The sequence below is a fragment of the Vicugna pacos genome, unplaced genomic scaffold (assembly GCF_048564905.1).
Source record: "Vicugna pacos unplaced genomic scaffold, VicPac4 scaffold_20, whole genome shotgun sequence".
NCBI classification, from domain to species: Eukaryota; Metazoa; Chordata; class Mammalia; order Artiodactyla; family Camelidae; genus Vicugna; species Vicugna pacos.
This window is the reverse complement of record NW_027328741.1, coordinates 40,243,247-40,257,115: the sequence shown is the minus strand read 5'-3', so window position 1 is coordinate 40,257,115 and position 13,869 is coordinate 40,243,247. Positions and strand designations below refer to the sequence as shown.

Genomic DNA, 13,869 nt, shown 5'->3' with positions numbered 1-13,869 from the left:
GTGCCTTGAACCATAAATTGCTCATGAGGAAATGTTACACAAGGTGAATGTCACAGCCACATACACACTGCCTGAGTGGGATGGGACAAGGGGATCCTGAGATGAGACAATAGGGTGAGTAGTCTGGATTGTCCAGGTGGGCTGAATGTAATCACAGGGGTCCTTAAATTGGAGGATATTTCCCAGCTGAGTTTAAAATCAGAGGGAGGTGTAGCGATGGAGCAATGTTCAGAAAGGCTGCTGACCATGAAAATGGAGGAAGTTGAGGGGCACAAGCTAAGGAAGGTGGGTGACCTCTGTAAACTGGAAAAAAAAAGGAAACATTCTCTTCTAGACCCTCTAGAAGGAAGGAACCCTGCTGGTATCTTGAATTTATCCCAATGAGAACTATGTTGGATCTCTGACATCCACAGCCATAAGCTAATAAGTCTGTGCTGGTTTAAGCTATTAAGCTAATGGGAATTTGTTACAGTGGTAATAGGAAAATAACATAGTGAGTGGTAGTGTAAGGGATTAAAGGTCTAGGATGGGGTGTGGAGAGAATTCTGACATTTACACCTAAAAAACAACCAGGTGAAGTGGGAAGGTGTTTTAAGGAAGACCTACCTGGCAGGGCTGTCAAGCAGACTGGAGTGAGCGAATCCTTGGAGTTAGAGGAATCAATTAAACCTCACAAGGAAAATAAGAAATAAAATGTAGCAGGGCTTCAGTGTTAGTAGATGTAGGAATGGAAATGGGCAGAGAGATATAAACATTATTTTGAAATTAGCTACAGGTTTGATGACTGCATGTTTGGGAGAGTTAGCCGATGTGTGGACTGAATGCATCCCCTCAAAATCCATATGTCGAAACCTCATCTCCCAGGGTGATGATATAGGGATGCGGGGCCTTTGGGAGGTGATTAGTAGGATAAAATGAGGTCATGAGAGTAGAGCCCTCATGAATGGAATTAGTGTTCTTATACAGGGCCCCAAAGTGCTTGCTTCTCTCTCCTCTCTGGGCCATGAAGATAGTGGGAAGACAGCCATCTTCAAGCTGGCAATCCTCTCCCAGATACATTGACCTTGAAAGCCTCAGCCTCCAAACCATAAGGAATATGCTGGTTGTTTAAGCCACCCGACACACGGTAATTTGTTACAGAATCCCAGACTGACGAAGACAGTGGAGAATGCCACTGTGTTTTGCACTGATTGCCTGGAGAATGCTGAAACCCAGGGAAGTGGGCAGCACAGACGTTTACTCATTTAATCCTGCCAACACTGTAGGGGATAGAGTCTACATTTTCCTCGCTATTTAAAAGGTAAGGAAAAGAGGCACAAACAATAACAATGACAACGACATCAACAACAACAACAGCAACAATAATTTGTCCAAGATTCACACAGAACTCCCTGGAGGGAGAGTGAGAATTAATACTTATGCAGGCTGGCCCCAGAGCCCCTGCTCATAACTACTAAGTCAGATCACCTTGCTTATTTAATCAGTTTTTTTCAACTGTGATATGAGTGTACTGTGTCCAGTAACTTATAATTTCAAAATACCTCACTGTAAGGGAAACATTAGTCCCAGGCATTACAACCCACAGAAAGCTAGACATACAAAAATAACTTGTTAAGGCAAGATAACCAATAATGTTTTTAAATATTATACCTGCTGACCCTTTGCAATAAATTGTTTTTTATAATTCTGTCTGGCTACAGAATAACATCATAATCCTGCATGTGGCTGGTGGCTCCCGTGTTGGACAGCACGGGTCTAGAGAATTTAAATGACTTGCCCAGCCTTGCCCAGGAAGCTCGTGGTGGGATCAGAGCTATAGTCTGGGACTGTTCCTTCCTATCCAAGTCCCTCATGGAAGTTTAGAAGCTTCTCCTTTGGTGCCCAGCTGTCTATCCGTACTTATGACATCTTGTCAGGTGCCCCGGCCTGCTCCTGAACATCAGCCAGAACCCACTTCTGCTCTTTTTTGGCCAGGTAATACCTTCTAGCAACTTCCATTGCCTTCTTGGCATCAGTTTTTACATGGAAGGGTAGTGGCTAGAGAAGGAAATGTGTCCACATGACAGGTTTTTCATAAATAAAGTAGGAGTGGTCAAGAGAAGAAAACCTCAGGAATACGAGTGGAAGCAGGTCATTTAATATACCAAATGCGTACTTTCAATGTATGTTTGTGTTTCCGAGTCCACGCTTGTTCTACTCGTGCATTATAGGCCAACACATCAGGAGACAAGGATTTGGGGCAAGAAATAGCGGCTTTAATTTGTAAAGCCTGTGGAGAAGATGGTAGACCAATGTCCTGGAGAACCATCATCCCAAGTCAGAATTCAGGCTCTTCTTATATTAAAAAGGGGAAGCGGGAATGCTTGGTTGATGCAAACTTGGTGTATGAATTCTTTGTTTTTAGAATCCTTTGTTCTTGCAGCTCTTCACCTGGGTCAGATCCGTGTAAACCTCCAACAAGCAAATGTTATTTTCTATTCTGTATCTTGTTATCTATATACGAATGGAAAAGTGATAATATCCTTCAAAGTCAGAGCCTTGAGAATAGGGTCTCCTGTATATTTCAGGATCTAGGCAACATTGTTTCACAAAAGGTGCAGAAACAGCAAGACTAAGCCTAGGAAACAGGGCACAGGTTTAAAGTCAAAGGAACAGATCTAATATGGAGTCAGATTTGTTCTTTCCTATTTCAGTAGTGCCATGGAGAAGGCACTGTGGACAGCTTTCTGTAGGGTCCTGGAGGCTTTCTCTCTCAGCCTCTGTGCGCCTCTATTGAAAACCCGTCATCGCTATCTGGCCTGCTGGAAAACCAGTCCGCCTGTTTTGCCCTGAAGTTGTGTTCTGTTTATAACTCATCTCTACTCCTTGGAAAACAACTCAGTAAAAACTCAGTTGGTTTCCCACCAGCCCTGAGCAGGGGTGAGGGATAGCATGTTATTATTTTATAAAAAAAATATATAAAAATGTTTTAAAACAGCACTGGGCACATAGGAGAGAGACAATCAATGCTTCCTGGCTTAAATCGAAAATGATGACTCAGTGAGTCTATGGCTGCTGTATTTGCTGAACTAGTTACTCCTTTGCTCCATTACACATTTATTTTAACTGAAAAAGAAATATATGCATATGGTTAAAAAAATTCAAACAGAGCAAAAAATACTCAAGTGAAAGAAGTTTTCCCTCATCCTCTGTTCTTACACGCCTCCCTGGAGATGCCAATGTTTACAATCCTTTGTGTGCTTTTCCAGATATGCTATGCAAGTTCCCACCAATGTATGTAAATTCCTTTAAAGTTTTACTTATTTTTAACTTTAAGGGATTTAAATCCTCAAGTGGCTTCTGCCACAGTAATAGAAAAGAAGAAATCTGACTCCATATTAGATCTGTTCCTTTGACTTTAACCCTGTGCTCTGTCTCCTAGGCTTCTTCTTGCTTGTAAAACAATGTTGCCTAGAGCCTAAAATATACAGGCGAGCCTATTCTGAAGGCTCTGACCTTTAAGGGTATTTAACACTTTTCCAATCATATAAAGATAACACGTTGCAGAATAGAAAATAACGTTTGTTTTGTTGGAGGTTTACAGGGATCTGACCCAGGGAGATAGCTGCAAGAACAAAGGATTCTAAAAACAAAGAATTCATACACCAAGAAGTTTGCAAAAACCAAGCACATAGGAAAGCAGCCTGAATTCTGACTTGGGGAGATGGTTTTCCAGGACATTAGTTTGCCATCTAGGTCTACAGAAACTTGCTATTCCATGCCCCAACACTTGGTCTCCCAACTTACTGGCCTGTCCTGCACTGAGGAGAATGAATTTGGACTCAATAACACTTCTACCTACCTAGCAAGTTGGACACTGGGACTGAGGGCAGCTCTCCCACACACAGGGGCCTACGGTGAGCCCTTGATTATTCCCCGAGGTTGGGGTGTGGTTTACCCAGGAGGGATGGGGACTCTACACCAACACTCAGGCAGTCTGCTCCTTCTGGGGCTCTGACATTTTACCTCCCGCTCCCTGCCAGCCCAACATTTGGGACAGTGGAGCTAAGGCAGAGATCGTGCCTGCCTGTTTCCCAGCGTGTAAAAGGGGAATATGTACTCTTCCCAAGGTAGTTCTGAGAAACAACACCTGCGGGTGCTTGGTTCCCTGAGCAACAGTAAACCTAGCTCCTTGTGGGGGCAACGGGTATGATACCCGTAGGGTTTCTGCAGAGACCTTAGCTGGAGGGCTGGGCCAGGGACGTAAAATATGAGCTGTGGGCAATGACGGGTAAGAGAAGGGTGTATAGGCAGGACTGCTGCCTCCTTCGGGGTGCCACAAGAGGTAAAACGCTTTCTCCCCATCTCTGTTACTCCCCTCCCAATTCCAGATAACTGCCTTCCCTCTGCTCCTCCTGTCCATGTGTCTCCCTCCACTTTTCCCCGCCTCCCCTCCTCCTCCCCTATTCTCCCTCCCTCGGTTCCCCTTCTCTCTCAGGACCCAGAGCGGATCGCTGGCCCTCCTGCGCATGCGCAGTTGCTGCCAGCTGGACCGCGGGTTGGAAGCTCCAGCTCCGAGCCGGGGATCGGCCCCAATGGCTTCTCAGCTCTGTCGCCCTGTAGGCCTTTGGCTACTGCCTGGGGCCGGGGCCTCTGGCTGTGGAAGTGCAAGGTGAGGGGATATCGGGAAAGGGGTGAGGCGGCTGCGGGAGGGCGGTCGGCGTGTCACAGCCCCCCAGGGCGCCAGTCAGCGTGTGTTCAGCTGGATTGCTCGGGCCAGACCCCTCTGCCCGCGCCACCTGCCCCGGCGCCCCGGCCACAGCTGTCCAGGGCCACGTGTGCCCCTGCGCCTCTTGGCCCAGCCGGGCTCCCCTCAGTCCGCGGCTGGCGTCCGCTTCCCCTCTCCCGCCCGCGAGTCCTCCCCTCCCGGGCTTCCTCTCCTAGGCCGCCGACCCGTCCCCACCACTGGGCGGGCTGTGTCCCGGGCGGGCGGGGTCTGCACACCCGGACGGGGCGGGCGGCTTGGGCTGGGGCTGGGGCTGGCCTCCGAGCGGGGCTGCAGCCCGCGTCCCCCACCCCGCTCTCCCTGCCCCGCGACCCCGGGGCTGCCTTCCTCTCCCTTTCCCGATCCCTGAGGTCCAGATTAGCGGCGTGGGCGCTGCTCCCCAGGCTGAGAGCCCGCGGCTGTAACTCCCAGCTTCTCCTGGTGGAGTCGGGAAAAGGGAGCGGCAGTGCTGAGGGAGCTTCTGTCTCCTTGATCAGGATTTCTGCCCCAGGTAAGTACCTTGAACACTTTCAGGTGTTATGATGGCGGTGCTTGTTGATGTCACATGTTTTTATACTGAGAGGGATTACAGTGGTGAAAGCAGGGCTTGGTTCAGTTAAAAATGAGCTGAAGGCATGAGGCTGTCTCATCCTCCATCATTCACTCTCCCAGGGTGAAACGTGAGACCGTCGATCTTAAAAAGATACTTATAGTCCCTAACTAGTCCAGCCCAGCTATTGTGTGTTAACAGGAACAGCACAACCTGAGGCGTTGGAGACCCAAGGACATTGCACTCCTAAAGAGCTCCTGGCAAAATCTGGTTTGTTTTGGTTTTTTTTGTTTGTTTGTTTTAATTAAATTGTGGGACAGACTAGTAGTATAGAGGGAAAAATAATTGGCAAGAAGGATTTTTTCATATAACAGCTTTATTGTGATATTGTTCACACACCATGAAGTCCACCCACTTGAATGTTACAATTCAGCAGCTTTTAGCATATTCACATTTGTGCAACCATTATTATTCCAGAACGTTTTCATCACATCAGAAAGACCAGTTGAAATGCATGACCTATCCACCCCTTCCCAGTGGTGGTTCTAAAGAAGTTTCTTGGCTGTTCCTGACCATAAATTAACTTGTTACATTCCATGAAATATCTGGGAGGAATTCTAATCAGAATTGCAATGAATCTGTCTATCAAAGCAGGAAGAATTAATGTCTTTATGGCATAAACTTCTTCTACACATGAATATATCTGGGACCCTATCTTTTCATCTGTCCAGAGCCAGGCCTATGGGAAATCCTCATTAATTCTTGGGTTTGTGAGTGATGAGATTCAATACATCATTAGATGGAACTGTAGCCTTTCACTGAAGAGAAAAGTAACCTCGTAGAAGCCAAGTGATTCTCTGATGGTTAGAATGAGAGACCGCCAGTGCTGGAGTATTCGAGTGGACTTGGTGCTTGCAGAGTTCTCCACCACCTACAGCTAAGGGGATTACCGTGTTCTTTTACTTTTTTTTTTATGGCGTTGCTTTTATTTTTACTTATTATATAAAATTATTTTTTATTGAAGTGTTGTAAATTTACCATGTTAGCTTCAGATGTACAGCAGAGATTCAGTTATAAGCTTATGCATATGTATATAAATGTTTTTCAGATTGTTTCTAGTACAACTCATTACAAGAAATTGAAAATAGTACCCTGTGCTATATAGTAGGTCCTTGTCATTTAGTTTATATTTATTAATGTGTATCTGTTAATCCTCCCTTTCCTGCCTGCTAACAACAGTTTGCTTTCTATGTCCATGAGTCTATTTCTAGCAGCACCGTTTTTGCTAGCAATATATGCTGGTTGGCTCTTTTCTGTTTCAGTAGTTCCATCTTATGTGTGGGCGTTTTTCTTCTGGTGGGCCTGTGTGTGGTTTGCACACGTGATAATAGAGATCTGTATTTGGGAGAACTCCAGGCCTCGTGTAGTCCCTCGTATGGAGCGCCCACTGAACTGATGCTTGAACTTGGAGAAAAACAGTAAATGTTGGAATTTCCACTATGGTTGAGACTTCCAGGTTTCTATAACCTCTTTAGCCCACCTAAATTTTGGCTGCACCCAATACTGGATAATTTGGTGGAACTTCATGGTATGGTGGTGTAGAGACAGGGCCTTGTATGCTTCTTCTCTTTCCTTTTTCTAACAATCATTTTCCTGGGCCTTCCAGGTACTCCCCCAGAAGGGCCCAGGGCTGGCTTGGTGCTGCACTGAGGCAATATTTGTTAATAAGTCCCTTTCCTCATCTCTTCTGAGCCTCCATTTCCTTCTCTACACAATGAGGGCTTAGACTAGATAAGTGCTTTTCAGTTTCTTTTAAAGCCATGTTTCCTTTGAGAAACAGAAAATTCAAATCTCTCCTCCCATCACAACCCTTTAGATTTTGACACGTCCTCCAAGGAGTCACATAGCTCTTTGTGGTAAATTGATGTGATTGTGATTCCACGTGGCACAGAAAAGACTCTTCAGAGATTTATTGCAGGGAGAGGGCAGGAAAGGGGCAGTATGTCACACTTTCTTGTGTGAGCACTGGAGCAAAGGCTTGGGTTTAAATACAGTGTCTGATGTGGCATCTCTCTAATCTTGCACAATGTGATAAACCTCTATCCCTAGTTTCTTAATGTGTCAAGTTGGGGTGGTAATGTTTTAAGGCTTTTGTGAAACATTATACACATAAGCCATTTGTGTCTCGGTAGATACAAGACCTGCTAGAGAGTCGGAATTTCTTTAAAAATACATATATATTGTCCACATCACTCTGTCTGTGTGTATTTTGAAGTTCCTGGAGGGTGAGGGTTGAGTGTAATGTCCATCGTGGGACAGGTGGCCCATGGGTCTGTGTGCCTCAGATTGCCCCCTCCTCCCCAGTCCTCTTCCTCTCAGTCCAGGATGAAGTTCCCTAGTAGATTTACACACAGGTCTTGTGGAAATGGCTTTTCATTTTATTGTTTCACCAAGGAGGGTTGCCATCATGATCTCTGTGGTCAGGTTTTGGTGACCTGAAGGCTATGCAATTGGGGATTTCTATTTTATAAAAAGAAAAAAAATTACAAATACAAAATTAGACCTAGGTTGGTGGCAGGGGCTTTTGAAAGTGGGGACCATTAGCTTTTTTAGCTTCAGGTGCAGTGGCCTCTGGCCACGAGGACACATCCTCATGCTCTGAATTTGGAGGGACCAGTGGGTTCAGTGGGAATATTTACTGAGTGCATCTCATGGGCTGCGCATTCTCTTATTTGTACTGTGTGTTCCTTATTTGAGATGGTGAGCTGATTTAAACTCAATAGCCTCTTTAAAATAATAGACTTTTTATTTTTAGATGTAATGTAGATTCCCATGTAGTTGTAAGAGATAATATGGAGAGGGCCTATGGACTCTTTGCCCAATTTTCTTTAATAGTTCCATCTTGCAAAGTTGGGGTACTATTCATTCGTGACTCACTAACCCTTTTAGGTTTGTGTTATTGCCCTCATTTCTATTTATGAATAAACTGGTGTTGAGAGAAGCACACAGGTCTGCCCAGGTCACCCACGTGGTTAGTGAAGATTTGGGTGGAACGTGGGCATGGCATTTCCAAGCAGTACCATTATGATGGTCTGTGGCAGGGAGCAGCATTCACTTTGCTTGTTTATTCATTCATTCAACAAACATTTATTGAATAAACTCTGTGGGTCAGATGCTTTCATAGGGTTATCTGATTCTTCAGCAGTATGGAGAATCAGGTAATGTTTTCTTTTTTTTTTTTTTTAATATGAGAAAAATATCTCTGAGAGGTTATAATCTCCCCAAAGGAAAAATAGCTCATAAATGAGGGATAGTACATTTGTACAGTTCCTTCTTCTTATGCAAATGGTACCCTAGGCATTTTACATTTGCAAACTTCCATAATCCAGATATATTCTTGTAAGGCAAGTAGTTTTTTTTTTAATTGAAGTATAGTCAAGTTTACAATGTTGTGTCAATTGCAAGGTGGTTTTTTTTTGAATTTTGAATGGAGAAAATATTTTTTGAGGGGGTTAATTAAGTTTATTTATTTGTTTCATTTTTCTAAAATGAGGTACTGAGGATTGAGCCTAGGTCCTTGAACATGCTAAGCACGTGCTCTACCACTGAACTGTACCCTCCTCCCCAAAGCAAGTTTTCTTACCCATTATTCTGCACCTTAGGAGTTCAAATAAATTGGCGTTGAAATCCAGATATTTTGATCCTACTATGGTTCTTTGCATTATATCCTGCTGAGGGGTGGGGAAGCAGTTCCTTTATTCATTCATTTATTCAGCAGTTTTGAGTACCGACTTTGCATCAGGGCCTGCCTAGGTGCTTGGAAACAGAAAACAAGAAATGATCCTTTTCTGCAGGGGATGGAAGCCTAGACCAAAAGCTGGGTAATGTGATCTGAGCTTCAGTAGCCATGTGCAGACGCTGAGGACAAACTTATCCCCGATTTGCTTGGACTTCCCTTGCCTTCTGGCTGGTGCACACCAGGTCGCCGCATCCCAGTGAGGCCCGCAGCCCACAGCACAGTATGTACATCGATTTACCCTCCCTTCTCGGCAGCGCCTGCAACATGAACGCCCCTGACTACATGCAGTGCGCTGAGGACCACCAGACTCTCCCGATTGTGGTCCAACCCGTGGGGATCATCTTAGAGAATTTCTTTTGCATCTATAATGGAATCTCCTTGGTGAGCCAGATCAGACCGTGCGGCTCCCAGTGGGCACTCTGTATCTACTATAGGTATCTCTATGCGCCCGAGAATGGATGGAGTGACTTCCAGACCCACCGCAATGTCATGGGCCTTGTCACCATTACTGACTGCCTCTTGGCCAAGACCTTCTAGAAGCTCCACGCACAGAGGAGCTGTATGGCACCACGCTCTACGACTCTCAGCTCTTTGTCTTTGTGCTGTATGGGGAGGTGGCCGAGCAGCCGCACACCGACGTGGCCTTCAATCTACGAGGACTGCAGGGTGGTGGAGAAGAGGATCGACGACTTCACTGAGTCACTCTTCATCTTGCCCAAGTCCAAGTGGCTGGATGGGGACCCCGAAAATTCTGGGGAGAAGACCCCCCTCCTCTACATCCTATTTGAGAAGGAGGACTTCGTGGGACTGGACACAGACAGCAGGCAAGTCAACCTGAAGGCCGGGCCACCCTGGCTGTGTGACAGATTGCTTCCCTACATCCAGAATGGGATCATCAAGGAGGAGGGCTTTCTTGTAGCCAAGGCGGGAAGGAGGTGTAGCCCGCCGGTTTTCAGATGTTTAAAACTAAATCCGCCTTTGTTTCAGAGAGATCCTTTTAGGGTTAGTGTGGACACTTACTCCCCCTTTTCAGCCAGGACAATTGGGGGGACCCCTGGAGTTGCTGTCCAATAGAGTAGCCACAGCTACTGATGTTAGTAGTGCTGGGGAGGAGGCCGGTCTGAGCTGAGATGTGCTGTAAGTTAAATGCACATCAGACGCTGAAACTTGTCTAGTAAAAAGAATATAAACTATCTTGTTACTTTCTATATTGATTACACGTCAAAATGATAGTATTTTACATACAGTAGAATAAGTAAGGTCTGTTCTTAAAATCAGTTGCTTGGTTTTTTTTTTGTTACATTTTAAACGTGGCAACTGGGAAACGTTATTTACATGACTCTCATTTCATTCCTGTTGGACAGCCTGTCCTGGGACAGTTTCATCCCTTTGCTTATAAATGAGACTCTGAATCCCGAGACGCAGAATGAGGTGCTGGTTGAGCTCAGGGTGGAGCCGATGTCTCCTGCCTCCCAGGCCCAGCACCAGCACGGCTCAGGCCCTCTCCCCTGCCTGACAGCCACCATGCCAAGTTAGGACATCAGAAACACTGCCAGGGGCTTCCGAATTAGCTCCTTACGCAGGGAAAGTCGTGTCACGGTGTATGGGACACAGCAGGGAAAAATTCGTCCTCACATTGTCCCTGTGATTAGGTCAAAGGCCCCACTCTGCCTTGGAAGTGCAGACGATCACTTCTGGGCTGCCTAACCCCTCACCCTCTACTATGTTTCCCTGTGTAGCTTTCAAGCTGTCCCTCGGGCAGAAGAGGGTGAGACGTCTTTGCCGAGAGGTGGTCCCCCTTTACTGGGGAGAGTGAGGTGAGCTGTGTCCCCCCGGCCTACGGCCTCGGGCCTTGAGTCTGGAGAGCGCTCATGGCGGTCCCACAGGTGACGGTCGGAGGACATGGTACGTGCTGCCGGGCCCGCTGTGCAGGAGGGGCTCTGTGATTCTCTGTGATTCTAAGGTCAGATTCTACTTTCTTGTTGTTGGTAAGATGGAGGAGAAGATGCCAGAGAATTGATAAAAAGAAAATCCACACCAGTCCTGTGAATGACAGACACAGGGGATCCGTGTCCCACCTGCGTGTGGTGCCTGGCAGGCTCTGGAATAATTTTCACTTCCTCCCCGGACATTCCTCTATGGCTTAAGGAAGGGGAGAGGCATGTCGTGGCCATGATCTGTACTTGTCCTCACAGGGCCCTGTGATCTACATGCCCACACTACACTTCTGCTCCTTGGAGATGAGGTGTCAGGTTTAGGAAACTGGGCACTGCTGAGGGCATAGCTGCCAGAACCGTGCTACACCAAGGCTGGCTCCGTTCACCTCACCTGTCACCTGTTGAGTCCTAAGGCGTCATTCAAGGTAGGTGCATCGGTGCAATGAAAGCAGGGACCTCCTTCACCCCCTGGACAGACTGGTGGGTGATCAGTGGAAGCCTGGAGCCCTGCCCCAGCCCCACGCCAGTGCCTCCTATTTTGTCATAGGAGGCACTGGTGACATTTTTGCTCAGCAACTGCTTGGCTCTGATTCTGCAGAGCCAACAGAGAATGCCAGCTTGTTTTTGCCTTTTGAAGTCTGCCCTTGGGATTTGGCGGAGTAGCTGGATGTGTGCTTAGCCCATAGTGGTTGACACTGTCACCATTGTTTACCCAGAACATTGTGTACCAGGCATGGCTGCCGGCATCAAAATACAGCAGCGCATTAAACCTCCCTCCTGGTGGGTCTGTCTGTTCTGGTACCATAAGGGCTCAGCCAGCATCTGAACGTCAGTGAGATAACGTGGCCAATGAGCTCGGGTCAAGCACGTTCTCCGCCAGTGACTTTTACTCCATTGTTGCTTTTACTATTACACAGTCATTAATTTTTTAAACAATGCTTTGGTTCAGGAGCAGAACCTAATTCTCCCCTGTTCCTCTTGGTGGGAGTGAGTAAAGTTGTCCAGCTTGAAATGCGACCACATTTTGTAGCTCAAAAGCTGTCTACACGCATCTAGGTGAAGTTTTGGTTTGGGGCGCTGACCACGTTGGGGTCCCCCGGCAGCATCGCTCCCCTCAGGCCCCTGCCTTCCCTGGATCAGGAGGTGAGGGTGGGTCTCACCGTCCCTGCGTCCCTGTCCTCATCACACTGACGTAATTTCTTGTAAATGCTGTCAAAGTCATTTTTGTTCTCGTGTGTTTCTAGTTTTGGCTGTTCCTCTATTCCTTTTTCTATTTTCCTTTTTCCCTTATACCACCCCGTGAGCATGTTGTTGGGTCTGAAAATGTGGGCTGTGCACACCCTGCATTGGAATAGCCAGATCGCCCTCTGTGCCGTCTCCATCGCTATAAAAAGCAAAAACTTAACAGTTGCCATGATTCGTATATTATCCTAGTCATCTTATTTTCTACTTTTTTGGAATTTTTGCTATGTTAGCACATCACCCACTGGAGTTTGATATCTGTTAAAGTCCTTGCTTTGAGGAACCTGTTAGTTCGTCCTTATATTTGGTAACAAATGCTCTCTTACTAATTTTGTTTATTTGTTTTGAAGAAGTGAGATGCGAATTGATTTAGGCGGCTGCTGAGGGATTTTTTTCATGGAGTATTTAAACTTGGAAAGTCAAATTCTGCAGCACCTTGCTTGATTCTGGCTTTTACACAAACGTGCTCGGCACGAGGTTCCTGGCTGTCGCTGTGTGACGTGCGTGACGGCGCTTCCTGGCCGGCGGTCACTGGTGAGGAAGTGGCCGGCTCGGGGGTGAGCAGCTGCAGGGGACGCTGTTGGAGGAAGCAGTCACCGGTTTTTTGTTTTTTGGTTTTTTTTTTGCATTCACCTTCCCAGTGCCATTTACTTTACTTTGCATTCATAGAGGGGCAGGAGCGGGCCTAAAACCATGCCACTCTTTTGTTCCCTTTATGAGGCTGGTTTTTCTAAGTATCAGGAAAACATTGCCTTGTCCTAAGTAACTGGTTCACTTGGATCTGGTGGACACAGGGACCGCTAAAGGGGACCGTAGCTTCCTCTCTGCTTCAGCCAGTGGGCATTCAGAGCCAGGTCTGTGGTTTGCCTCAGCAGCCGTGCAGGCCTCCCTGCACCGGCCTTTACTTTTACCCCTTTTTGGCAGTAAATAGCTGACTCTGTGTCTGTTGCAGCTGATGTCCACCACTGACGGCCGTGTGGTTATTTTGCGGTAGTGAGTCTCCAACACCCCTGTCAGCCGTGAAGGGACCTTGCATTCTCACCCCGACCCTGGTTCATCTCACCCAGGGAAAGGGCTTGGCCACCACCGTCATGCTGGACATGAGGCCTTGTTTCTCCTTTCATGCTCTGGTCCAAATGTGGACACTTCATCCTTCACTGACTTGGTCTCGCTTGAGACAGTCCAGACTTTCTGAAAGAGTCCATCACATTCTGGGGGGGAACAGAACAGAAGTAAGAGTCGCAAGTAGGAGTCTAGGCTGTCTGGGTTGGCAAATGCAGGCTGGGATCTGTGATGGCCGGTCTGTGCCCTGGAAACTGGCCTTTCCCGTGGCTCCCGAGAGAAAAGGGGTCGGAGCGAGAACAGACTTGCCTGGGTTCCTACCATCCTCATCTGCTCACTGACAGGAGTGTCAGCTAACTAGGAGCTCCCCCAGACCTCGGGCCCTTCAAACCTCAGATCACGGGAGATCCTTGAGTCCTTTTTCTGGTCCTTCTTTGTGAGAATCCAGTGCCTTCTGAGGTGACTGGCAGCAGGAGATGCCTCCCCCTCCAGGGAACTCCCTTCGGAGGACTGTGACTCAGTGCACCTTGCTGTG

At 47.0% G+C, this 13,869-nt stretch overlaps 1 protein-coding gene across 1 annotated transcript in view; it reads left to right on the top strand.

Moving 5' to 3' along the window:
- Positions 1-1,141: 1,141 nt before the first annotated feature.
- The window catches only part of LOC140693984 (uncharacterized), a 244,706-nt gene continuing 231,978 nt past the window's right edge, over positions 1,142-13,869 (top strand). Inside the window, exons 1-3 of the mRNA XM_072957484.1 lie at positions 1,142-1,300; positions 3,736-3,896; positions 4,371-5,255. Of these exons, the coding sequence (XP_072813585.1) occupies positions 3,758-3,896; positions 4,371-5,255 (1,024 nt within the window). The 5' untranslated portion in view covers positions 1,142-1,300; positions 3,736-3,757. The remainder of the gene's footprint in view (positions 1,301-3,735; positions 3,897-4,370; positions 5,256-13,869) is intronic.